The 26,012-nt window shown below is 42.3% G+C and overlaps 2 protein-coding genes across 3 annotated transcripts in view; one reads left to right on the top strand and one right to left on the bottom strand.

Moving 5' to 3' along the window:
- rasa1a (RAS p21 protein activator (GTPase activating protein) 1a) overlaps nucleotides 1–19,923 on the top strand; it is a 31,251-nt gene extending 11,328 nt beyond the window's left edge. Inside the window, exons 2-26 of one of the 2 annotated variants that reach the window (XM_071527216.1) lie at nucleotides 5,719–5,871; nucleotides 7,777–7,912; nucleotides 8,445–8,515; nucleotides 9,541–9,658; nucleotides 10,175–10,206; nucleotides 10,968–11,020; nucleotides 11,225–11,375; nucleotides 11,513–11,591; nucleotides 12,084–12,207; nucleotides 12,386–12,542; nucleotides 12,712–12,799; nucleotides 12,898–12,978; nucleotides 13,748–13,905; nucleotides 14,103–14,179; nucleotides 14,354–14,526; nucleotides 14,806–14,965; nucleotides 15,208–15,350; nucleotides 16,017–16,132; nucleotides 16,250–16,336; nucleotides 16,563–16,630; nucleotides 16,734–16,822; nucleotides 17,051–17,128; nucleotides 17,259–17,393; nucleotides 17,736–17,815; nucleotides 19,875–19,923. In XM_071527216.1, coding sequence (XP_071383317.1) covers nucleotides 5,719–5,871; nucleotides 7,777–7,912; nucleotides 8,445–8,515; nucleotides 9,541–9,658; nucleotides 10,175–10,206; nucleotides 10,968–11,020; nucleotides 11,225–11,375; nucleotides 11,513–11,591; nucleotides 12,084–12,207; nucleotides 12,386–12,542; nucleotides 12,712–12,799; nucleotides 12,898–12,978; nucleotides 13,748–13,905; nucleotides 14,103–14,179; nucleotides 14,354–14,526; nucleotides 14,806–14,965; nucleotides 15,208–15,350; nucleotides 16,017–16,132; nucleotides 16,250–16,336; nucleotides 16,563–16,630; nucleotides 16,734–16,822; nucleotides 17,051–17,128; nucleotides 17,259–17,393; nucleotides 17,736–17,815; nucleotides 19,875–19,923 — 2,656 coding nt within the window. Of the gene's footprint in view, nucleotides 1–5,718; nucleotides 5,872–7,776; nucleotides 7,913–8,444; nucleotides 8,516–9,540; nucleotides 9,659–10,174; nucleotides 10,207–10,967; nucleotides 11,021–11,224; nucleotides 11,376–11,512; nucleotides 11,592–12,083; nucleotides 12,208–12,385; nucleotides 12,543–12,711; nucleotides 12,800–12,897; nucleotides 12,979–13,747; nucleotides 13,906–14,102; nucleotides 14,180–14,353; nucleotides 14,527–14,805; nucleotides 14,966–15,207; nucleotides 15,351–16,016; nucleotides 16,133–16,249; nucleotides 16,337–16,562; nucleotides 16,631–16,733; nucleotides 16,823–17,050; nucleotides 17,129–17,258; nucleotides 17,394–17,735; nucleotides 18,776–19,874 lie in introns of those variants that run through there. The other variant, XM_071527217.1, reaches the window with a different exon arrangement.
- Nucleotides 18,946–25,342, bottom strand: ccnh (cyclin H). Its single transcript, XM_071527218.1, has 10 exons — nucleotides 25,188–25,342; nucleotides 24,938–25,062; nucleotides 24,396–24,518; nucleotides 24,225–24,298; nucleotides 23,446–23,659; nucleotides 22,807–22,970; nucleotides 22,124–22,194; nucleotides 21,873–21,978; nucleotides 19,370–19,433; nucleotides 18,946–19,203 (listed from the first exon to the last, which is right to left on the bottom strand). The coding sequence occupies exons 2-10, from the start codon at nucleotides 25,052–25,054 to the stop codon at nucleotides 19,177–19,179; spliced, it is 960 nt and encodes a 319-aa protein (XP_071383319.1). The 5' UTR covers nucleotides 25,055–25,062; nucleotides 25,188–25,342; the 3' UTR covers nucleotides 18,946–19,176.
- Between the last annotated feature and the right edge of the window lie 670 nt (nucleotides 25,343–26,012).

Raw genomic sequence — 26,012 nt, 5'->3', positions numbered from 1 at the left:
GTACAGCCCAACCCGCAGCAGCAGGCTGTCTCGCAGCACGGCCCAGGAAGACACACAGCTTCAGGGAGTTTCTCTACTGGAACCAGCGTTGTGCTGCCTTAGCATTTCTCCCTCCATAAACCTGCACAACTTAAAGTTTGGTCATATAGGTTTTAAGTTTATTACAGTCGTAACAGTGGACCGGGCTCCAATCTTCCTGGAGTGAGGTTATGACCTAAACCCTGTCTGTGGTTTGATTGGGCTGCCTAATGCCCATCAGCAAGCCTGGAGAGTAGCCGTTTCACTTTTCTGTGTTTGAAATTAGTTTGAAGCTCCCTAAAGTATAGAAGTATGTCATGAAAAATCAGATTCATTATAATTCCTCTTTTGTGGATGATGTCACTCACTGGCACAGACACAGTCACAGTCCCGGTGTCAATGTCTGTGTGATAGCATGGGCACAAAGTGATTAGAATATACCAGTTGTTATCAACAAAGCTGACAGAGAGCCAATGTAAGGAAAACATATTAGCAAATGAGAAACCACGGTAATGACAGTGCACTGCTTGGTGTTACACTTTTTTACATCTCGGCGATGAGCCTGCCGCGAATAAACAAAACACAATCAAGCCAAATGACACTCTCTGTATTATTTTTTTATTTTTGTAATGCAGACATGCTGAATAAATTCAAATCAATTTTTCTGGATGATGGTGTAGTTCAAAGTCAGTTTTTGGCACTCATTGTATGTTGTCTTCAGACGTATAACAGCAAGTTTTTTAAAGGTTTTAAGATGACATATTTTCCGTTGCTAGTAAATAGACCTAGTTGTTTACAGCAGCCTAGTTTGAGACAGAGGATGCTACTCAAAAAGAACTGTAGACCTAATTGGTAGTATTCAGAAAGTGTTGTAAAGGCATTGAGTCAGCAAACCTATATGACAGGAGAATACATTGAATGCACCCTCCTCTACTAGGCCATACCTCACTAATGAGACTCAATCTGAGCCCCTTGAAAGTTATGGAACATGCTGCTGTTGATTGGCAGATAGAGGTGGAGGGAATCACTCACAGTGCCATTTGCACAAACAGTAAGACTGGGTACAAAGGTCTGCATGATAGCTACTGAGCTGAATGTCCAGCTCAGCGTAATTAACAAAACTGTCATGGGGGGTGTGGGTGGGTGGATGGGTGGGTGAGTGTTTGGTTTGCATGTGTTTGCATGTGTTTTTCACCTTTGGCATGAATGCTGAATGGTGATTCCAGGATGTACATCAGCCTGTCAAATACACCAGACACCCCATCTGAAGGAAATGTCTTCAATTGGTGCTAGTACATGAGGAAGAGGTTTTGGGTCATGGAGGAGTTTGTAAACAGAGCAGATGGGAAACCAGGACAGAGAGGAGCAGGAGGGGAGAGGTCCTCGTTACATCCCAGCATCTTCTTGTCAATCATGATCTGTACTGTTTGCAGTGTTTCCCACAGAGTTCGAATGTATTTGTGGTTTTGTGGCTCCTCCAGCTCCTCTGGTCCAGACAGTCCCTGCTCCTTATCCTTTTCCTTCTTTGAAAATATTTTTCAATATTAATCTGGATTGAGGGAGCAAACATTCAGAGTCAGAGTTAAAAAGTTAATATTAACGTTACTAGCAGCTAGGCTATACAGCGTGCTAATCTCGGAAACTCAGCTGTATTCCGACTGTTAGTTCTTCTGTTAGAGAGAGATCACGTGGAGCAATTAGGGGCTGAGCGAATCAATGCGCTACACGCAGTTCTACGATTAAATAGTGAAAAAAAAAGAACATTTGTGGCGGTCAGTGCTGATATTGTGGCGGCCCGCCACAAAGTTTTGTGTGGGAAACCCTGGAGGGGTAGAGCGAGAGGAGATTGTCCACTAGTTAATCCATCGCGGATGGCGTCGTTCTCGTCGTTCGGATGGATAAAAAAATAAAAATAAAAAATGCTTTAATGGGTTGCCAAATATACTTTGGCGGCCGTTAATATACCTGGCTGGCCCGCCCAAGTAAAGTCTATGTGTGGGAAACACTGGTTTGTGCCTTGAGATTTGTCTCCCAGTTGTCGGTTGCAGGCCTGATGTTGGCTGCTCACTCTGTTTGGCTGTTTAGGATAGCTTAAAGCAATAGAGACCTTAACTGGCATAGTTTCAAACCACTGATGATGCCCTATTTCACTACTGTAGCCTAATTTAGTTAAGTCATATTAAGCTGTAATAATTAGAACCTAACTAGCTTGTGATATAGGATAGGGAGCGCCACTCTCCCCTCTGCCACTCTTCTTTCACTCTCATCTGTCTTTCCCTCTTCAGCGTTATTCCCCCCAGCTTCCTCGGTCCCTCGGCTGCTTGGCCCCACTCTCCACCTCCTCTCAATCACACACTCACTTCTCATGTCTGTCCTCTTCAATACTCTCTCATCACACAAATCCTTCTGCCAGTCCCTAAGCCCCATCACAGACCCTTAACTCTCCCTCCGCTCCTCCTCATCCTCCTCCTCTCAGCAAGCCTTCCTCCAGCTTACTTCATGTTAGCAGACTTCATCACTTTTTTTTACTTTACAAGTGGACGCCTCTGCTCACCTAAACCAGATGGGAGTCCTTCAAGTCTCCTGTGAAAAGAGCTACTGCAGCAACTCATTCATCTTCTCACCGCTGGATGTTTTTCCACTCACGGCCCCCTGTTCTGAGAGGCACCGTTGGCCTAAATTTGGAAAAGCGTGTTAATTTTTTTCCCCCATCTCGAAAGGCCCTGTCAAGTTCAGCCCCACCCGCTGAAATTTTAACCAGTGTTGACCTTAAAGCTTCTGTTTAATTCAGAAAGCAGCGAGACTTTAATGGTGTGGTGGAAGCTCGAAAAGCTTTTGGCTTTTACGCTTTTAGGTGCCTTCCTCTTTCCATTTGTTTCAGAACAAGTGACTCTCAGTCTGTTTTGTCTGTTTCCAGGTCGGTGGTAAAATCTTAGAGAGTATTGTGGTTTCAATAAGGCTTGTTGTAATTAGGCACCAGTCATTCTCTGCTTCAGGCATTTGTGTGTCTAACTATGCTCCTCGCAGACAGACACATTAAAGTGAGTCCAAGTGCAAGACCGTTTACTATGTCTGGTATACTAAGATTGCCAGTGCCAAGTTCAGTGCAGTATCCTCCTGTTAGTTTGTGGCTTGTGATTGTGTTTATCTTGAATTGTTCACCCATAGCCTGCATATTGTGAATAGTCATGATTGAATGAACAAACTAGAGCTTAATGTACATGAATGGTTGATTGAGAAAACCAGAGATCATCCTAGTCCAAGATTTAATGTGTAATGTGACCTTGAGTGGGACAATACATTGATTGAATGATATGCCAAGCCAACAAGAAATTGTGTGTCAGGGCTGTACATTAAAGGAACAGTTCACCCAAAAATGAAAATTCTGTCATCATCTACTCACCGTCATGCCAGTTGAAACACAGGTGAAGTTTGTCCATATAACACACAGGGAGGTTGCCAGCACAACTCCATAGCAGCCTTCTCCAAAACAACTGAAATCAGTGGGGACCAGTTCTTCAGAGTTCCAAAAAGACCCACAGTATATTTACACCATAATTTAGTGCAAATCTTAACTACAACTACTTTTGTTTTGGAACTCTAAAGAACAGGTCCCCATTGACTTCAGTTGTTTTAGAGAAGGCTGCTATGAAGTTGTGCTGGCAACCTCCCTGTGTGTTATATGGACTAACAAATTTCACCTGTGTTTCATTTGGCATGAGGGTGAGTAGATGACAGAATTTTCATTTTTGGGTGAACTATTCCTTTAACTTTTTTTGCACAGAGGTTGATAGTTTTGTAGCACAGGCCACAAAATTGTAGCACACGTATAAAACGTCTGTTACCATCTCTAAAAACAACCACAAGTAGTGCAGTTCATCACTTAAACAGGTATGTGACAGAGGACATTAATGTTGCATACAGGGCACACAAAGTCCAAACCTTAACAAGAAATGTTTTCAGACAAACATTTTCTTTATTTGCCCATAATGGTAAATTGCAGGGACGTAACAGTGGTATATAAAACATCAATATATTACGCTTCAAATTAGGGGTGTGAATCTATGGGAATCTCACGATTCAATTTGATTCCGAATGGAAGATTTAGTGTGAACAATGGACAGATAAAGAATGATACATTTGCCTTTCATTTCATTATAATTATTATTTGGAATGTTTGTTTAAATTATAGTTAACCTAATTTGTTAACTTGTTGTTATGATCTGAGGACAAAGGATGTGATTTATTTCATTTTATTTGTTTAGGATATTTCCTTATTATTCATTTACTTTTTCTGTTTATCTCCAGCACATCGGAATGAATTGTAAATAAATGGCAATATTAACAAGTTAACAAATTAGGTTAACTATAATTTAAACAAACATTCCAAATAATAATTATAATGAAATGAATCTACTCTGAGGTACATTTATCTTTCTTTATCTGTCCATTGTTCACACTAAATCTTCCATCGTTTCTCAAACAAACAGAAGCACATGGCTAATTATTATGCAGAATGACGTCATCGGACCTTCCCGGGTGCAATGGAGGAAGCTGGCTGTCAGACCTCGCGGTTGGATATTACTCTAACAGTCATTCTTCCCTGAATTGGAAATATGCCGCGTTCCATGCAGCAGTGATATTATGATGGTAGTGAGGGCTTAATCCCCTAAGAAGAACAAGCTACTCACGTTTTCTTCATGGACGCACACGGTCTGGTGTTTGGAGCAGCCGAGTGGTGTAGCCTAGTTGGTAAGTTACCGGACGTCAGTTCCGACAGCCATATACAGTATATATACACAGATGCTCCCAATCAACCGGGGGAAAGAGGGTGTGAAACATTAGGAGGCAGGGCCGACTGATTGCAGGCCATGAATCTTTCTAACTGCAGCGAGAGTGTGTATTTTCGGAGCAATGGGCGTTTGTTTTCGGGATAACAGGCTGTCGGACAAATGGGCTTTCGGTCCTTTGGGACATTTTTCGGACTATTGGGGTTTCGGAATAATGGGCCGTCGGAACAATGGGCAGTCCCCCTCTACGCAGCGGTCTCGCACGGTAGACTACAATTACCAAGTAGAATAGCGATGCGCCATCAATTCACCTCACACACAAGCACACAAACCCTCACTTCACACAAACAAGCGGCTCCACACACCCAAAACTGTATCGCATGGATGCTACTGCGGTAAATTCATTCATCGCACAGACCGATTTTTTCGTAGCACGTGCGACATATATGTCGCACTGTACAGCCCTGTGTGTGGAGTGAACGATGCAAAGCCAAGAATTTATGAATGACACCACAGTACATTGATTCATTAATTAATCAAGCAATTTTATTATTCATGCTGTGCTTATTGCACAAAGCAATTGTGCAATTCACTGCTTATTAGGCTGATTGCTTTAGCAACACTGAGAGCAGTGTTCCTTCCAAATGTCATCATATTTTGAATTTGTCTCAGCAGCATTTTGAAAAAGCTGGTCCTCATCATTTCATGGCCTAGATTAAGAGGCTATTTGTGTGTGCACAGTGCCTAAGGCCCGGACGATCTAAAAAGAATCGCCTCAAAGCAGTGTACTGATAAATAGTTTCGGGAAGTACTCTCACAAATTAGTCTCACATTGGAATAACCCTTACTCTCTCTTTTGTCCTCCTCTCTCACCATCAATCCCCCCCCACTTCCCCCTTGTCTGTCTCAGGTGGTACCATGGCAAGCTGGACCGGACCATCGCTGAGGAGCGGCTGCGCCAGGCCCGCACCCCTGGCAGCTACCTCATCAGGGAGAGCGACCGCCGGCCCGGTTCTTTCGTCCTATCCTTCCTCAGCATGACCAGCGTGGTCAACCACTTCAGGTCAGCCAGAACACAAGCACACGGCACACACACACACACACACACACACATACAGACAAACCTAGTTCGGATAGAAGCTGCTATGTAATCCCACAACCTTTACTGGCCTCAGAAAATAATTAACATACCACACAAAACTCTCTCTCCCATGCAGAAATATAGACCCAAACACATACACAGCATATGGAGTACACAGCTGTGACTGTAGATTTCGCACAAATGGTAACAAATGACATGGCGAGCTCACACCAAGTAGAAAGCATACCAGCATAAAATAGAAGATAAAGACAGGGGAACTATAGAGGTTTGTCATCACCTGCTAAACGAAAGGACCGAAAGCCACAGACACTGTGCTGAAAGGGTATCGACCTCACAGAGCGCTTGGCTGATGGTGGTTGAGTCAGAAAATGTCACAGCAGACGTAAGTTTGACAGGTGGTTTCCGGTGGCCTGTCATGTCTGTGCAGAATATTTGAGCCTGTGTGCGTCGTCACCAATTCGCACATAGACTAAAGATTGCAAAGTTGAACCAAATATTTTTAACATGTAGCCTACATCAACTGGCACACATAGTTGTCTGCTGGAACCTGTGTGTGTGTGTGTGTGTGTGTGTGTGTGTGATGAAGAAGACTTTTCTTTGATGGAAGGTGTGTGGGTGGACCTGAAGTGAAAGAGAGAGGACAGCGCACTTGACTGGCAACAATACCTTGGAGTATCTTATAACCCTACAGTCAGTCAGACAAGACAAGTTAGGCTTTACAACTGTCCACCCCCTCACTGAATGTATTATATCCAGTATCAGGATACATTAGCCCCATGTAACACACTGCTCACTCATAACACCTGAGAGGGCTCTCTCTCTCTCTCTCTCTCTCTCTCTCTCTCTCTCTCTCTCTCTCTCTCTCTCTCTCTCTCTCTCTCTCTCTCTCTCTCTCTCTCTCTCTCTCTCTCAGAGTTGAGGGATCGTGCTAGACAGTGTTGGCTGTTTTGTCTACCGCTTGCTCAGACTGATAACATACTTTTAACATCAGCGCATTATTGGGAGTATATCTCAAGTTACTCTGTCTGTACCTTGCCAGTGTATCCTCCTCAGCTCACAGGGTTTGTTCATCAAGCTGTTGCTAATTAAACAGCGATGACATCATCATCTCGCTCGTGCTCATCAGCCCAATGTAGAGACATGATGTCATCGATGCTGGGAGGAAGGAGCCCTTCTGTAAGGGAATTATGAACACAAGGTTAATAGCATGGCCTTACACCTCAATAGGTTGATGTCCTTGGATTGTGGCTGTAAACAAATGAGCAATACGCAAGTGTGTTTATTATTAACCTGCAATCAGAGATCCACTCAACAGATGAGCAGAGAATTAGGATTACTGGCTCCCCACTGGGAGATGGCACAGTGCGGTACTTTTACCACGCCATTGTCATCATTCACTGGAGCAATTTCCAGGCTCTTATCTGAGCTACAAATGACAATTATCTGAGTCATGATAGTTTAATTTAGCGAGGCAGCTTTGCTCTCTCTCTCTTTCTCTCTCTCTCTCTCTTTCTCTCTCTCGTTCTTTCTTTCTTTTTCTTCTCTCTCTCTCTCTCTCTCTCTCTCTCTCTCTCTCTCTCTCTCTATCTATATATATATATATATATATATATATATATATACTGTGTGTGTATATACTGTATATCCGTGCTGTATTTTTTAATGAGTCATTTATCACTGTCTGTAAATGTAGGGGGCAATGTTGAAAGACGAATGTTGAAACAGTCAAGATAGTTCATTTTAGTTTAGTTTTTAGTTAACGGATGAGTGTGGAACATTTTCTGTCTCGTCTTCACTGTGCAGCTATTAGCCTGTTTTAACAATAACCTCACTGTCTTCTGTCATTGTTGTGTGTTCTCTCAACAGGATAATCGCCATGTGTGGAGACTATTACATTGGCGGGCGGCGGTTCTCCTCTCTGTCCGACCTGATTGGTTACTACAGCTATGTGTCTTGCCTGCTGAAAGGAGAAAAGCTGCTATCGCCAGTGGCGCCCCCAGAGGTGAGACTGACTGACTGATTGACTGACTGGCCCGGAGTCTAGAACATTCAGATTGTCCAGACATGTCTTCTTCTTTTGCCATCAGTTCATTTCAGTACACCAGCTTTAAGCGTAAACTATTTCTGAGGGACAAACTTTCATCTTAATGAAATGTTTCATGAAACTTTTACCTTACCCTGATGAAATGTCTGTGAGCTGAAAGATGGATGGAAAAAATGGACCTTTTTTGAGTTAACTTGAAGGCAGCCCTGATTCCTTTTTTCAGCCGCTGACTACTCGGCGTACAAGAGATTATTTTTCCCATGTCTTCCTTTTCCCCTCATCTTTTGCCTTCAGGCAATATTCAGAACTGTTTAAGGCAAGGCTCAGACTAATGCTAATTACCTGTTTTAGAGGAGTGTGAAATCTCCCAGAGGGAGTTTTAGTAGAATACTTGATTTTGTGGGATAATTGGGGGGTTTAGCATGGATGTGTGTTTGGAAGGTCAAGGCTAAGGATGAGATTGTTATTCTTTGCGTGCGTGTTTCCACAGCCTGTAGAGGACCGGAGGAGAGTCAGGGCCATACTTCCATACACCAAAGTGCCAGAAACTGATGAGATCAGGTGAGTCCCTGTGTATATTAATGGGGAAGTGGCTGTTTTTATGGTCTAACACTTGTAGGAAGACATTTGCGTATCCAACCAGTTGCTGTTTGAAAGTAGCATCATCAATATGACCCTAAACATTTGAGCTACAAACAAGCAGTGTTGTTCTCCTGAGCCCAGAAATATTGAATGAGATTGTATTGCTCCCAGAAAGCAACCTAGTTTTTCTTTAATTTGTTGACATGAAACAGGCATGTAAAGTATTCACCCTGGCCTGCTATTCCCCTCACAGCACACTCACTGGAAAGCCCATCATCTGACTTCCTAATGAAAAAACAGTCCTCTCCCTGTCATTTAGCTGCAGTAGGCACACTTACTGATGATCCCAGCTATCCCTGATTTCCCAAATCTGATAAACATCTGTCTGAAGTCAACCTCATCCTGAAACATGACCCTGTGTCTGCCAACCAGTCACAGGCTTAACTGGATGGATAGACATGCAATCTTTATATAAAATGTTGTGTGTCTCAGAGGAGACCCCTGCTGGTAGTGCCGCGGTACTACAGTCTAAAACCAAATACCAGGCAGACATTTGTCCAATTTCTTCGGCTGGCAAATTTAAGCTATAGAGCCACTATTGTTGAAGTTGTCGTTTAAACTTTACTGTAAAAATAGACTTTATATAACACTAGTATAAAAGCATAATGTGGTTTACAGGAAGGCACACAAACAAGAATATCACAATATATAAGGAGGAGATAGAAATAGAAAACACATCCAAAGGAAAATTTGTTGAAGTAAAAATACTACATAAGAGAAAAAAAATACAAGGTTAAAAAATGTAGCATGAAATTTGTATATGCTCACATTTGTGCCATTTTTGTTAGGGTCAATCTGTGCATTGTTGTATGACAGATTAAATCTCTTAGTTGAAGGAGTAGTTATACGCACATCACGTAGGTGCAAGGCTATCAGAAAAACTGTGTCAATGAAAGATTAAATCTGTTACTCATAATATCCTCTTTAACTCCATGTATCTCCAGCTTCCTGAAAGGGGACATGTTTATCGTTCACAATGAACTGGATGATGGCTGGATGTGGGTGACCAACGTTCGCACAGAGGAGCAGGGCCTCATTGTGGAGGATCTGGTAGAGGAGGTGGTGAGTACAGCACAGCGAGGGCAGGATGCATCTCATTGTTCAGTAGTGACTTCTGTATAAGTAAGATGTGGATCAATACTTAAAAGAAAATTCTCTCAGGTCAAGTGAAACACCCTGAGCAGAAGCCGTTTCAGTACGCTCTGTAAAGTGCATCTCATTACTAAGTAGTAACTTCCACCCCAGCACACAAAGTAGCATGCATCTCAAAACTATTGGGAGATCTATTCAGTACATTCAAGTCAGGGTGCATCTGAGTACTTAATAGTGATATCTGCACAGTTCATTTGGCTGGGTGCATCTCAATAATTAAAAGTTAACTCAGTGCAGGGTGCATGCCAGTACTCAGTAGTGGCATCTGTACACCCAGGTAATACACCCAAGTTTTCTCAGTACAGCACCCAGGGTTGATAAAATGTAGAGATGATGGTGGTCCTCGCCAGTTTTGTATCACTTGACCGTAGCCGTTGGTCCATTAGACTTGGCCACTTGAACATTTCTGTTTCTGATGTTTTTCAGGGGCGGGAGGAGGATCCACATGAGGGCAAAGTGTAAGTTATAAGCACAGTCAAACTTGTTTTCTTAGTGACCAATAGCTGATCAATGTGTAAAATCCGTAGCAGTATGTAAGCCTATGACATCCATACTTTTCTAATTACTTACGATTGTCTACGGAGCAGTGACTTCCTCGGCTTTATTTTGTGAAAGCGGCTGCTTAGTTTATATTTTTAGGCAACCTATCATTTAGAGGCTCATTACATCCCTGTTAGTTCAGCCTCTTTGGTTGCCTCCGCGCACGCAACCAATGTTTGCCATGTCCTCCAGCTATAAATGACGTTTTTATCTTCTGTTTTAGGACGCAGAGGAGCATAACGGCACAATGTATACAGTATGAGTCATTACTGACTCCCTGACATATTTTATTGCTCATCTCTGCAGATCTTAAAGACTGATTTAGTCAGTGACTCCAAGTCAAACAACTTACTGATGCCACGTGCCTACAGGCCTGTGTGACAAGGAGTTCAGAAATTTACATTATGCTTACATTTAAGCCCTTCTTTCTTTTAGCACCAACGTAACAGTGATTACATCTGCACATGATATGTTTGAAGGCACTAGGGAATCATTTTTGGAAACAGTGTAATTTTGTCTGATGAATGTCCCCGACCGAGATGTCAGCAATTAAATACTTCTGTGTTGAGAGATGGCGGTGTTGGAATGGGCACCTCTGAACATCTGCATTTTGTTGATTGAGCTAATTCTATTGTGTGCCTCTCTTTCTTCTAATGCTCTTCCTGGGTCTCCTGTACAGCTGGTATCACGGAAAGATCAGCAAGCAAGAGGCCTACAACCTGCTGATGACAGGTACCATTCCTCTCTTCCTTTCATTAGGCCGGAGTTATTAATCACTTGTGAAGTTATCACACATTCCTTCTGTCAAAATTATGAATTAGTTTTGAACATCAAAATCCATTTATCATAATGTAATGCTGAGCACGCACTAAAACCTTTCTCTTTTTCCTTATCTTCCTATTTCTCTCTCGCTCTCTCACTCCATGTGTCTCATAGTTGGCCAGGTGTGCAGTTTCCTAGTCCGGCCGTCAGACAACACGCCTGGGGACTACTCCCTCTTTTTTCGCACCAATGAAAACATCCAAAGGTTTAAGATTTGCCCTACCCCCAACAATCAGTACATGATGGGGGGGAGGTACTACAACAGGTATGTGTGGCCATATTATTATTTTTGTTACAACAGAATAGTTGTGTAGTAGTCTAGGAAAAGAAAATAATGCTTGTTGCCTCACGACAACATAATGTAATGCAATAACTGATATGCTTCATCTGTCTCTCTGACAGTGTTGATGACATCATCGACCATTACAAGAAAGAGCAGATTGTTGAGGGCTACAACCTGAAAGAAGCCGTTTCAGTGCAGGTAGGTCCAACTCCCTGCTAGCATTACTGTGTCAATTTTAGGCCACCTTTTGACCTGATAAGGGGTGAAAGGCAATTGAAGGTTTTAATCACATTTAACCCCAAAAGAGCCAGGTAGATATACATGGCAGCCTCCTGTTCTGCCATCTTCACATTGCTCATACCCACACTGTCTTACAAAGCGTCTAAATGTCGGCATCAGCTCTTACCTGTTTGGACAAAGAGGAAAAGATGGTGCAAGTGCTGGGTGCAAACTGCACTGGACTGGGAGGACTGAATGACGACCATATTTATGCACTTGGTCCATCGTTATGCAAATTTGGGTATTGAAGAGAAAATCTCACATCAGAAGTTTTCCTGGTTGCTGTCACAAATATGTCACTTCATTTAAAAAAGAAAAATAACTTGTAATGTAAACTCGTCCTTTGAGAATGGAATTGATTTCACCTTTGTGGTTGTATGATGTTTTGATTTCTTTTCAAATTTACTTCAGCACCAGGAACAAGTCCTCAGCGACATAGTGGACGGAAAGGAAATTTATAACACTATCAGACGGAAAACAAAAGATGCTTTCTACAAAAACATTGTCAAGAAAGGCTACCTCCTATTCAACAAAGGTATAATTTTTCACTTACTCACAAATGATTTAAGGTACATGTTGTATAGTATTGTTGATAAAGGCTTTCAATAGCCTCTTGAAGCTTCAATTTTGAAATCTGAATAATATGATCTGTGTCCTGTTTTTTTGGGTCTCGTCCCAATGATGAGCTTTTCTCTGGTTCCTCTCGCCTCCAGGCAAAGGCAAGCGATGGAAGAACCTTTACTTCATCCTGGAGGGTAACGATGCCCAGCTCATCTACTTTGAGAGTGAGAAGAGAGCCACCAAACCCAAAGGGCTGATCGACCTAAGTGTGTGCTCCGTGTACGGTGTGCATGACAGTCTGTTTGGCAGGTGAGGCGCCAAAATACTCTTGATTGGTCTAATTTAGTAAAGTTGGCAGGAAGCGGTGTCTCTCAACTCTGAATGGTCCGCTACCCAGAGGCCACATTGAAGAAGCTCTTGTGATGATGTGTCATCTGGTACAAATTAATGTCGAGTGTGCTCTCCTGTTTTTTTCCAGGCCAAACTGTTTCCAGATTGTGGTCCAGCACTTTAGCGAGGAACAGTACATATTCTACTTTGCGGGGGAGGCCCCGGAGCAGGCACAGGTAATGGGAGGGTCTCTGTACGCCTGCTTCTGTCATTGACTGGCCGTCTAATAACTGTATTTTACCAGTATTCTCTCCCTGCTTTCCATTTTTTGCAGGATTGGATGAAATGCCTTCAAACATTCTGCAGTAACCTAAGGAAACCCACCCAGCCCACCTCCAACAAGAGACTTAGACAGGTACACAAACCATAAGCCCATGCTTGTAAGAGGCAAAACAATAGTTTAGACAAAGTGTACCACAACAGTAAAACAAAATGTTGATCACATAGCTGCAAGATCACTAGTAATGAATAATAGCAAACTCAAAAGCTGAAATTGAAAATTGACTGGGGCGCCCCGGTGGATCACCGAGTAGAGCACGTACCAGCTCAGCTCAGTCCTTCCCGCAGCGACCCGGGTTCAAATCCAGCCCACGGTCATTTGCTGCATGTCCTCCCCTCTCTCTCTCCCATACCTTCCTGTCTCTCTGTCAATAAAGCATAAAATGCTGAAAATAAATCTTAAAAAAAAAAAAAAAAGAAATTGAAAATTGACTAAGAGTGAGCAGTCCGGCAGCAGGGTTGCCTAGTTGTTAGAGAGACTGTCTAGTAATCGAAAGGTGTCAGGTTCGATCCCCACAACAGCCAGGTGTCTTTGTTCTTGAGCAAGACACACAGCTCCTAAGAACATCAGTTAAGTGCCTAAAATATAAAACTGTTTATCAACTCTATGGCTGCATTAGGGCTCTACTTAAGTCATTGTTTTGAAGACTTGCTTGGGGACTCGTCATTCTCAGAACTGCTGCATTCATCAGCCATTTTCTAAATATAAATGAAAAGCAACGGGAAACTTATCAATTATTATTATTTTTTTATTATTGACAATGACCCTATTTCCCCTGTACGTGTGCGTTTTATCTGTCCCGAACTCCTTTACCAGCAGCCATGTTATATTTGTCTTCTCCCAGGTGAGCAGCCTGGTGCTATATGTGGAGGAGGCCCACAAACTGCCTGTGAAGCACTTCACCAACCCCTACTGTAACATCTACCTGAACAGCGTCCAGGTGGCCAAGACGCACCCCAGGGAGGGCCAGAACCCCGTCTTCACTGAGGAGTTCATCTTTGAGTGAGTCCATCGCACCTCTCCCTGTTCTGCTTCATCTTCCTCGCTTTGCTTTTCCCACTCTCCCTCCTCCATCTCCATTTTATCTTCCTCTTCGTTTATCACCTTCCTATCAATATACCAATGCTTCTCACCTAGAATTAGCTATATTTTGCCCACTTGTTTACCGTATAACTACAAGTATTTATCTTTTCTTTCAGTGACTTGTCGAGCGAAATCAACAGATTTGAAATCAGCTTGAGCAACAAGACAAAAAAGAGCAAAGAAAGCGACATCTGTAAGTACATCTTTGAATTAAAAACAAAATAATTAGTTTAAGTCAGCTAGTAAATGCTACTCCACATTTCCCATGTGTGCAATCACCTTTCCTGTCTTTCACTCTCCTCACAATCAATCCTCTCTCCCGCTGTCCCCGCCTCCCTCCACACCTCAATCTCTCTGTCCCCCTCAGTGTTCATGCGCTGCCAGCTGAACCGTCTGCAGAGGGGCCAGATGATTGATGAGTGGTTTCCTCTCAGCTCCCACGTGCCTCTGAAGGGCATCGAGCCGGGCTCCTTGCGTGTGCGCGCCCGCTACTCCATGGAGAAGATCATGCCTGAGGAGGAGTACAGCGAGTTCAAAGAGGTCTGATTCGCTAAGAGCTTGGAAAAGAGAGAGAGAGAGAATTAAGATTTTTAATGTCCGCGAACTGGTCCGCTCAGTTGTTCGCTCAAAGTGACACTGATCTCATTTTCTGTCTTTCTGTGTGTGTGTGTGTGTGTGTGTGTGTGTGTGTGTGTGTGTGTGTGTGTGTGTGTGTGTGTGTGTGTGTGTGTGTGTGTGTGTGTGTGTGTGTGTGTGTGTGTGTGTGTGTGTGTGTGTGTGTGTGTGTGTGTGTGTGTGTGTGTGTGTCCTCCTCCGCAGATGATCCTGCAGAAGGAGTTCCATGTAATCTATGCCCTGGCCCATGTGTGTGGGCAGGACCGCACCCTGCTGGCCAGCCTCCTGCTGCGGATCTTCAGACACGAGAAGGCCGAGGCCCCCTTACTCAGGACACTCAACGACAGAGAGATTAACATGGAGGGTAAGAAATACAAGCAGAAATCATGAAAAACTAGAAAGAAAGAAACAGAAAGCATGTTTTAAAAAGAAGAATGGATGGATGGATGGATGGCAAACATTTATGCGGATGGTATACCCTTTATCTCAAGATTGTTAACTCTTTTCACTTGGATTTTGTAGGGAAAATAAATGTATACATCCATGTGTATAAATGCATGTACCCATACACTGGTATGAATTGCTCTGTTCCTGCACTGTTGCCAGACGAGGCGACAACGTTGTTCAGAGCGACCACGCTGGCCAGCACACTGATGGAGCAGTATATGAAGGCCACAGCCACACCCTTCGTCCACCACGCTCTCAAAGACACCATCCTCAAGATCATGGAGAGCAAACAGTCCTGCGAGGTACAAACCTGAGTGCTCTCTCTCTCTCCCTCCCTCTCTGTCTCTCTCTCCCTTTCCCTCTCAGTAAGCTATTTTCCCTTGCACTTATCTGTGGTACAGGGCTGAGTACATGGCATTTGTAACATCATATCAGCATTTTGGCTCCACAAGGATGCCATCTAGACGCAGTGGAAAAAAAAAATGTCACCATGACACAGCGTCAACATTGCTCGGGTCTCAAGGCTGCTAAATGTGTGAGCTTCAGCTGCGATTAATATATCAAAAGGCTATGCAATATGTATAGAGTTCATACGCCCATAGTAGCACTGAATAGGCCATTATGTTTTGCAGTTCATTAGTGTTGTTATTTGTTAAATTTCTCCCCAGTGCCGCTTTATGTTTATAATAGCAAATATTATAAATATATTCCCCTCCCATGGTTGATCTGTATCTAACCAACACACAACGTATCAATACTATTATGTAATTGCAGCTATCTGTGCTATTGCATCAATTGCTGTTGTAGTTGTAAAAGGTGAAATTTATTTTTTCATCTCATTGTTCACCATCATACATTGTGAATCCAGATTAACTCATCCTCATTTGTCTGTCTCTGTCTGTTTTTCCCTCGCTCTCTCTCTATCTCTCTCTCTGCCTCTCTTTCTCTTTCTCGCTCCCTGTCTTAAGTTGAACCCTTCCAAACTGGAGAAAAATGAGGACGTGAACCTGAACCTGGCTCATCTCCTCAACATCCTGTCCGAACTGGTGGAGAAGATCTTCATGGCTGCTGAGATCCTACCGCCGTAAGAACAAACACACTCAGACAGTGACGCCACCCGCAGTATAAATCAGTATAAATCAATTGAGGTAAAATCACCTCCAAATAACCCCTCGGTGTCTCTCTATGCTGACCCATCCAGGACACTGAGGTTCATCTACGGCTGCCTACAGAAGTCAGTGCAGCAGAAATGGCCCACCAACACCACCATGAGGACCAGAGTTGTCAGGTAAACACACAAAAATATAAAAACGTTTGGCTATACTACTTGATTGTTGTTGAAAAGGAGTAATCATATCTGTGCTGTCTTCATTTAACTTTCATTAGTAACATAAAATTAATTTTTAACATGTGATTTTGTGTTATTAATGTAAGTACCAAAGCAAGCAACAAAGTAACAAGTAACTAAGTAATGAGTTCTGCAGTCTAACTTCACATATCTTTGGCTCTTCCAGTGGCTTTGTCTTCCTAAGACTCATCTGTCCTGCCATCCTCAACCCCAGAATGTTCAACATCATCGCTGGTGAGTGTCCACACAAAAGCACACACACACACACACAGTCCTCTTGTTTCCAGTGTAACAAATCATTGATGTGAGTTTTGTGCTGCACTCTCTTTCTGCACAGACCCTCCATCTTCAACAGCAGGCAGGACCCTCACTCTGGTCGCCAAGTCTGTCCAGAACCTGGCCAACCTGGTAGAGTTTGGTGCCAAGGTACAGATTATCTACCTGAAACTGTTTTGATCCCAGAAATGTGCAGTAAAACTGTTTTTTGGCTATGGACATCTGTCAGAAGAATCTTTTTTTTATTCTAATTTTTTATCATAATTCTGTGTTCAGGACAGGCTGTCTTGATTGGAAACGCATTGTGTGTATTTGTCATGTCAGCTGTGAGTTAGACTTGTTTATCAGACGTTGATACATTTTTCTATCCTCACACAGGAGCCCTACATGGAGGGTGTGAACCCTTTCATCAAAAACAACAAACATAGGATGATCATGTTTCTGGACGAGTTGGGGGTGAGTCACATTCTTTGCATATTGACATCAAATTCTAGTCTATTTCTAAATCCTGTCATGTACACCATGGATGCTGACATTGTGCACAAGTTCAAAAGGATCCTCAACTGTTTTACGTGCGTGTTTCCAGAACGTCCCCGACCTCCCTGAAGCCACAGAGCACTTTAGGACGGACCTGTCCCGGGACCTGGCTGCGCTGCACGAGCTCTGTGCCACACACTCAGATGAGCTCCGCACCCTGAGCAACGAGAGGGGAGCACAGCAGGTCAGAGACTGATGATATCGCAGCCAGGCAAACTCTGGAGGATTTATGTCCTACTCTGCTCCAAGAGATTTATCTCACTTGTATTTCTCTCTTAATGGGGTTTCAGTGACTCCTGTTTGTTTGTGGCATTTTGTCTTTTTCCTCGGTACTGCCTCTGATGTGGCTCGTCTCTCTGCCTCCTTATTCAGTATCACCCTATAAAATGAATATATTTTTATATTCGTCTGGCTTTCATCTCAGCTCTACCTTCTTCAGTTGGCCTGTTCCTCAGTGGAATTTATATAATTGAATTTCGACTGTTTCATCTAATGTCGTGATGCTTCTCTCTCTCTCTCTCCATAGCATGTGTTGAAAAAGCTGCTGGCCATCACAGAGCTCCTCCAGCAGAAGCAGGTTCACTATGCCATGTCCAACAGCAACAGGTAGTACTGCACACCTCCCCTCCTCCTCTCCTTCCATCCTTCCGTCAAGTCTCCTCCTCCGGAGTGCAGCACACAGAGGGGACCTAGCATGCTCTACCCTCATCACCATGGCAACCCCTCCTCCACCACCCTCCATCATCTCCTCCTCCGATAGTCCCGCCCATCCCCACCCACCTGCCATCTTGTCCCGTTCGCCACAAGAGAGCTATGCAACAACAGCAGACGAATACAACCACCGACGCAGTACTTATACACACAAAAAACTTGCACCAGTGACTGACAGCTGTATGCACAGGAAAAATTTTCTTTTTCCCCACTCATAAACTGTGTTCATGATTCTATGACTTGGGTACATTTCATTCCCTTCATCACGAGGGCCAAATATTAAGATTTCAAAAAGAAGCTTCTTTGTACCCACAATGTGTTTTGACAGCACAGGTTGCCAAAGTGTATCCCCTCTCCCTGCTCAATATGAGGAAAGTTAACTGACATGAAGAAGCTAGTTCTCCCTGTCCCCTTTTCTTATAACTGGATTATGAGCGATAATGCTTTTTATACTGTAATTAGTGACTGATTTATTTTATGGTTGTGACAATATCCGCAAAGTGCTGAAACTAGCATTTCTGTCTATTTGTTCTTTTTCTTCCTTTGTTTTCTAGATTGGAAAAAAATCTTTCAGAAAGTATGGTTATTTTATATCAAGAATAAATTCTCTTGCTGGAATCATGAGTATATAATTGAGATGAGCTGAATTTTTTTCTCCAATTGTATCAGCTATTTTTTGATTGTTTGGTTCAGTCTTTCTTGAAACTTCTCAATGCCAGACAAGACACGTAATCAGAGAAACCAAGTTAATGAAAGTGTTTACAGCAGTAAAATTTTGGAATAGTACAGATTGTATCAGACATGCATGCACTTATTAAACCGTTTTTTTTTAAAGTAGATAATGGCGTCGTTCATTGTCCCTAGACAAAAATGGAGAAATTTGTGCACACAATACCATGGTGGCTTTGTTTGATCCTTCGATATATCTACTTTACATACAGATCCTGTATTAGAACATACTGAGAACTATTCTCTTCTTAAGCTGCAGAAAGACACAATAAAATATGTAGAAAAAATATCTTTATTCTTTTTACAGAAAGGGAAACCAAGATAGCAAAGGATGTTTGATCTCAATATTATGTGGAAAAGTAAATATCTGACCTGAACACCTGTAAATGGCAAAGTCTTTGACACACTCAGTATTTTCTATGAAACCTCCTCTGTGTGTCATTAACCCTGACAGGTGTATATTTATTGTTATACTGTGTAATAAGTTACAACTTTGTTTGGATTCAAAACCATATAGGTGTAAATGCTCATAGCAAGTCTTCGTCAGTCCACTCCTGGAATGAAACAAGTTTAGTTAATTGACTAGCACCAACAACTGCTATTTGCTGACAGGAGAAACACATTCATACAAGATTGACATAGCCTAATTTAAGACAAAATCTAATTTATCTTACTCAGTATTGCCAGAATGTCAGCTTTTATTGCAGAATATTGTCTCACCTCTTCTGTTATACGAGGTTCCTTTGCCACATGGCCGTCATCCTCATATCCTCTTTTTCTTTTGCTGTAATAGAGATCAATATTTTTACTATGAGCAATTAAGTGAATCATCAGCATATGTAACTTGTAGGTGTCAAGGACAGAACGGTATGTTTAGATTCAAATTGGTTTTGTAACAGCTTTGAGATCTGTGAATCAGAAGTTGTCTTTGCAAGCTGTAATTGTTGGTGAACTCTGTTCCACATATTCTCTCCTTGCATAACCAACCCCTCCCTTCAAGTCCATTGTCAACAGTCATCTAGGTACAGTATGTGACATTTAGTTTCCTCTACACCTTCATGATCAACACCATAAGTAGTTGTAGTTTCATTAGCATCGTCATGTTCAATGTGTTGTAACTTCATGTAGGCTAGTTGTTCACACCAATACACATGAATAGTATTTCTATGCACATTAAAACTCATCAGCACGTGCCTTTTACAAACATGTCCGCTTTATCTTTCAGGACCGAGTGCACCATCATGTCACTGGCTGCTGCCATCCAGGTAATGTGAATTATACTGTGCGCCAACCGAGATTCAAAGAGCAGTCGACCACACAGCCAGCCAGCCAAAGCCAGGCCTCATCCTGGTATGAAGCCCAGGACCGAAGACTTAAGTGAATTTGTTTTTCTGAGCATGTAGCCTAGATATCTGGCAGTTCAAACGCAATATGGCTGGGGAGACTTTGTTCTCTTTGGGATACTACTGCTGCAGATCTGAAAACCGTCCTTCCAAAGCCCTTTCCCAAAATGCTTCAGACACTGACAATGTGTTGACTTGAATTATGATCAAACTTCAACAAGGGACATGGTCAGATAAGAAGAGATGACTTCAATGAAGATGGACCTGAGACGCAGTCGATTACTTAGCTAGAGGCAGCCACACAAATCTCTGAACTTGACCTTGACTTCCTTTATTCTGGTGTGGCTGCCACTGGCTCAGATGTTTGATTGGTTACTGTCAGTGATTGACATGGAGCCAGGCGAATGGGGCACCCTGATCTGGAGGAACATTGGCTTGAGATTGTTGAAGCCCCTCCTCTCCCTTGTCAACAGTGGAACTTTGGACAAGACTTCCTGCGTCAGTGAGAGGAGAGGCGATCCAAAGCATTGAAGTAGCGTTATCTGCCATCATCAGGGAATTTTAACGTAGCACCTCTCTCTAAGACAACGCAAGCCTTAACTCCCTTTCTACACACCAACCTCTAGCCTACTCCACTTGATTTTACGACACAAGCTCTTCCTTCAAACCATCACCACTTACAACTTTCACTGTCTTTGTGTATTAACTACCACATAGCACTGGAAACACTTGTTATATATGTTTTTTTATATGCTGCTTTGCTTGTTGATATTATACACTTAGGCTTGTATGGAAGTAAAGGTGTTTGTATATGATAGCTGAACAGAGCTGAATGATAGCGGACTTTGTATGATAATCTAACGGAGTTTGTAGAGGATATCTGTAACCTGTCCTGTGCATGTGTTAACCCTAAATGGAAACTGCTATAGTGTGTGGGCCTACATATATGCTGCTCTAAGAAACGTCACAAATGCTCCCTTTAAGCCTGGGGATGTGAACAAAAGCTTTCATGTATTTTGCAGTCTCTCTCGCTATCCTACTGTCATTGGTGTTGTAGTACACCTCTGCACTGACCGTGTTCATATAGATTCATCCTGAGAAGTCATGCCATGCACAGATTTATCAAGTTCCGAGTCATATGGGTTGGCCTTGGCATAATCTTTGTGAATCTGTGCCTGTCATAGCTCAAGCGTTTTACCAAACAGTTTACTGTAGATGCACTTAAGATACCACGGACCTCACCAACCTCACCAAGTGTTAACCGATAACTGGCATCAGATGGAGAGAATTAAGAATGATATATAAGCCTAAGTCTCCTCATCAGCGGTACCAATATCAGCTGTGCTACGTGGCATGGATGATGTAGGTAGGAATGTGGTGTGCTGTTGTACTTCCTTTCTGTATTTCATATAGCCGATGATGTGTTCCTTTTTTATTTTTCTACCTGATACTGAACCTTGAACCTTTTGCATCTTAGATACAACAACCTGGCTGAAATAAAGCTGTTAGTACGTATGACAAGACAAGTTTGGAGTTGCTTAATTGGGGGTGGGGGATACAAACCGCAGCTACAATTACAAAGGCCTACACAGACCGGCTGTAACGATGCACTCACTGGACAATATTAATTTAAATACAGTACAATTAATATTGTCACATTATCAAATATCAAGTTGAAACTAAAAAGTTGCCTATTAATAAAGGTAGGCTGTTCATTCATTTATGATTATATCTGATAACGTTTTTTCCGCTGCACAATAAAGTCACATATTGTGACTTTAATATCACAGTATATTGTGTGACAATACATTTACATATTACTTACTATTAGTAATTGTGTCCAATTTAAACACGAGCAGGCCCCAGCACCATCTCCTTACTTTGAGCTTGTGGTAAATTCAGCATGGATCCTCTCCAACTTCTGTTTGTAAACATTCACCTCCTCCGATTTGGGAAGTTCATACTTCTTTATGAGGTTTTTCATCCCTGGATGAGTAGAGGATCCAGTGTTTTTAGGCACATTTTGCTCAGATAAGACTGTTACATTTGGTAAACCACTGTACACTAAAGCTGAAAAGACAGCTCAATATCACCATCTTGTGATAGCAAACTGTAGGTGCAATTTACTCACGTCTCATTGATTCATACATCTTTGAGAGGGTCTCCTTTTCATCCTTCAGTCCCAAGCATTCTGCCAGGTAACTAGGCACATGAAATAAACACAGGTAGCATTTGTTCCATTATAACACTCTAGGGGGAAAAAAAACAATTGCATTTTTTTCTGGTGTAAGAATATCACCCCAGGATTGTGTTCAATTCAGTCAAATTGCAATGTCTATATGAAGTGATTTTTTACTTTGGTATAACATTTTCCCTTTTAGTCCACACATCTCTACTTGAATTCATGAACAGTAAACCAGGTCACTCATGACCAATCATTGGCACACACAATTTTCTTTTCAAAACATTAGCTGAAAAAATATATTTAAAACATGTAAGTGATATCTTATTCTGTGTTGAGGGTCCTACCTCTTAATTAGCAGCTTGTTTGAATTATGCCTCTTTGCAATGATATTGAGATCCAAGGGAAAAAAGCCTAAATGCTGGTGGCAACTAATGCTCGATGTTGACAGCTTCTGAACTCATGAGGGCCAAAAATGGAAAATATTCGACCAAAGTGAAGTAAGCTTTACATTCTAAGTAGATAATTTAAGGAAGAAAATAATATTTATTTTTCAAAAATACTTTTGAAACCCATTTTTTTTTTATTCAAACTGAGCTGACACTGAGCTCTGGTCCTTGTTGCTGACCCACCTCTCCATGCTGAGTCCGGCCCGTGACGCGCTGTTCAGAATAGCTGTTAGGGCGATCTGAGAAGGGGGGAACAGCAGCCCTGCATCCGTCATGGTTGCCCGTGTCAGAAAGTCATCAGCACTCTTCCTCAGTGACTCGGGGTTCTCCAGCAGAGGATACCTCGTCTGAGGGCAGAATATATCAGGAGGAGTGGGGATGGGACGATATGCTTATCTCACGATACGATGTGATGAATTAAAGTTCAATGCCGACAAAGTATGACAGAATTATGTTTATTTCTGAGCCACAAATCTTTCTACCAACGGCATTGGCTTGCTAAAATGTAAACAACACTTTAAAAATGTCTTTACAAAGTGCAAATAATATAATTTCGATTGAGAGTTTGTGAAATCGTGATGGACAAACCATCTCATTTGTGATTACTACAGCAGAATAAAATGTACCTAACATCGCGATTAATTTTTCTGCCCCTCGATATGTATTATCACAATTTTGTATTGCCATATCCTGAATTTCAATATTGTCCCTTCCCTAAACGAGATATAAAGCAGCACTCAAGTGATCTAGATCATTCCTTCTGCTCTGCGAAGCTTTACGAATACAAGTCTGACGTTCAAAGCTCTCCGGGAGTCCACCCACCTTCAGGTCAATGAGCAGGCCCTCCATGGGTCTGTAGGGGTTGTGGACCACCAGGTGGAAGTTGAGCTGCTGGATGAGCAGGAGCTCGTACTCCAGGATCTGCTCCAGGACCCTCTCCTGCCCTGCCGGGGTCTCCTGCAGGAGGTTACCCACAAACTGGGTGCTGGAGACGTTGAACTCATCCACCTTACAGGACAAGTATGCACAGGTCAGCCTGAAACAGAGGGTGGAAAGACTGGTTTGGATAGACTGGCTGAGAAGGAGATTTGATCAAATACATGGAACTGTTACACTGCATGTACACAACACAGTGCATGTCGTATGTAGTCCATTACAAACCACCGATTAGCTGATAAAAACTGAAATCACTGAGATAAACCTTTTAATTAGTGTGATAGGTTCAATTAGTGACCTAATGCAATTGCTTTTAGTTACTCTGAATTATGTTGCCTCCAACATCTACAGAATAAGAAGCAAAGAATGAATTCAAGTTTAGAGACTAATTTGATTTAGTCTACCTCATCATCAACAACCAGAGTTAACTATTCTTTCAAGCTATGGAAAATTATGTTTGTTTTTGTAATCTCCTGATCAAAAGGCCCTTGTCCCTTCAAACATATTTATCATAGAGTAATCCGAGAAGTATTAATTTTCTCAAAAGTATGATTATTGTATTTCTACTGGGTGTAACAGATTACATTTTATTTTTTTGAGTTTTCCCTGATTCCAATACATGCAGTCCTCACTGCTCGTTTTTTACCATGATCATAACTACTCACATTATAATCCTGGGGTGGTACTCCATGAGCGAGTTATTCAGGTAGAATCTTCTGAAGTACATGATGGCTGTGCCCTGGGGTAAATAGGTAAACAGGCATGGCTTAGATGTCATGACACCACTAAAGGTTATACATATTATAACTCTGAGTAGATGAGCAGGTAGTACGTACCACTACAGACTTGGGCATCACAGGCTTGAACGCATTGCAGAAGTCCAGCAGCCTCTTCTCATAGTGTCTGAACAAGACGTCTTCCTCATGACGCTGCAGGAACAAGGACTCACTAACCCCAGGCTTGGTAAACAAACAAACAAACAAACAAAGAGAGAGAGAGAGAGTTGATATTCATATATTATTGGTTATGTACTGAAAACTATTTGTTAATGTTTGCAAAGTTACTGCAATTGAAGCACTATACTGTACTATATAGGTCTCTTTTCTTTCGTGCCAATAAAGCTGATTTGAATGAGAGAGAGAGAGAGAGAGAGAGAGAGAGAGAGAGAGAGAGAGAGAGAGAGAGAGAGAGAGAGAGAGAGAGAGAGAGAGAGTGAGTGAGAGTGAGAGTGAGAGAGTGAGAGTGAGAGTGAGAGAGAGAGGTGTCAGTTTTTGTCCTTGCACGTTACCAGGAATGGAAAAGTGATATTAGGGTTATTTAGTGTTGCAATAAACTGGATTTTTCTCACCACGACACCAATATCTTCTACAGCACTTACCTTCCCACTTGCTGTCATTTTGCCGCGGGCCTTCTGGTTGGCCTCGCACCTTAACAGATCCACGTTGTCTTCAGTGTCAAAAATCCAGTACTTTCTGTGTGAGCTGTTGTGGAACATGACTGCCTCTGCCAAAAAAACAAAGATTCAAAACAGCCCAACGGGTCAAACAACTGGCTCCAGCTGACAGAGTAAAGTTAGCTTGCTCTCAAACTATGACTGGTGTGCGGTAAATTAGCATAAATTAACTTACTTTATTTATGAACGCACACACGCTAGCCAGTCCGAAACTAGAAGAATGAGGATCGTAATGTAGTAGAGATGTAAAAAGAAGCCTTTCTGACTTTAAACTTAATTCTGTCTTAAATTAAAAATACGAAGTCGACAGCATCAACAGTATCAAATGATGCGCGTCGCAACTCTTACGTCAACATCGTCCGCCGTTGATGACGAGCTTGCTCTACCGTAATCTCTGATAGAGCGCGCAAGAGGAATGCGATTGTGTGTGTGTGTGTGTGTGAGAGAGAGAGAGAGAGAGAGAGAGAGAGAGAGAGAGATTTGAGGTTTGTTTTGTTGCTCTGGGCCTAATGAAAATACAAAAAAAACACAATATTAGAGCATGTCTCAAATCTCAATTCATTAACGTTTAGCCCCATTTTGAAGCAAACCCCAGCTCCTTAGGGTTTCTTTTAACCCATTAACAGAACATGCAGAACTCTCCTCTTGAGGGAGGAAGGAGAAGTATCTTGCTAACCTATATTTGAAGCTCTTGAGTGGAACTGAGCTTTGACTACACTTTAAAATACACAGGCCTAAAGGTTAGCCATCACAAATCACAATGTATCCACACTTAGGCCCGCAAGGCTACTGTACATGATATTCAAAACAGTTTTAGGGGTGTATTTTCCCATTTACCCGCTGCAAACTAGCTAGCCCACGTTAGCTGATTTGCACAATTTCTTCCAGTTCCTTAAACGCCCCGCCCTCAGTTAATTGCCCGTGCTGACAGTTCAGATGGATCCATGTTGGACCGGGACCATGCTGGTCAAATGCTTAGAGTCCGCTAAAGTCTGTCATT

The sequence above is a fragment of the Centroberyx affinis genome, unplaced genomic scaffold (genome assembly GCF_046629955.1).
Source record: "Centroberyx affinis isolate AG114_WGS23_722 - 3 ecotype Tasmania unplaced genomic scaffold, CSIRO-AGI_Caff_v1 ptg001502l_1, whole genome shotgun sequence".
In the NCBI taxonomy this organism is placed as follows: Eukaryota; Metazoa; Chordata; class Actinopteri; order Beryciformes; family Berycidae; genus Centroberyx; species Centroberyx affinis.
This window is presented reverse-complemented; position numbering and strand designations above follow the sequence as displayed.

Excerpts from the sequence above, each read along its gene's own strand:
- ccnh (XM_071527218.1), bottom strand. The coding sequence starts at position 25,054 with ATGTTCCACAACAGCTCACACAGAAAGTACTGGATTTTTGACACTGAA. Across the intron at positions 22,971-23,445 it reads GCCTGCTCATTGACCTGAAG|ACGAGGTATCCTCTGCTGGA; the intron begins GTGGGTGGACTC and ends TTCTGCCCTCAG. Across the intron at positions 22,195-22,806 it reads GCCGGACTCAGCATGGAGAG|TTACCTGGCAGAATGCTTGG; the intron begins GTGGGTCAGCAA and ends TCATGTGCCTAG.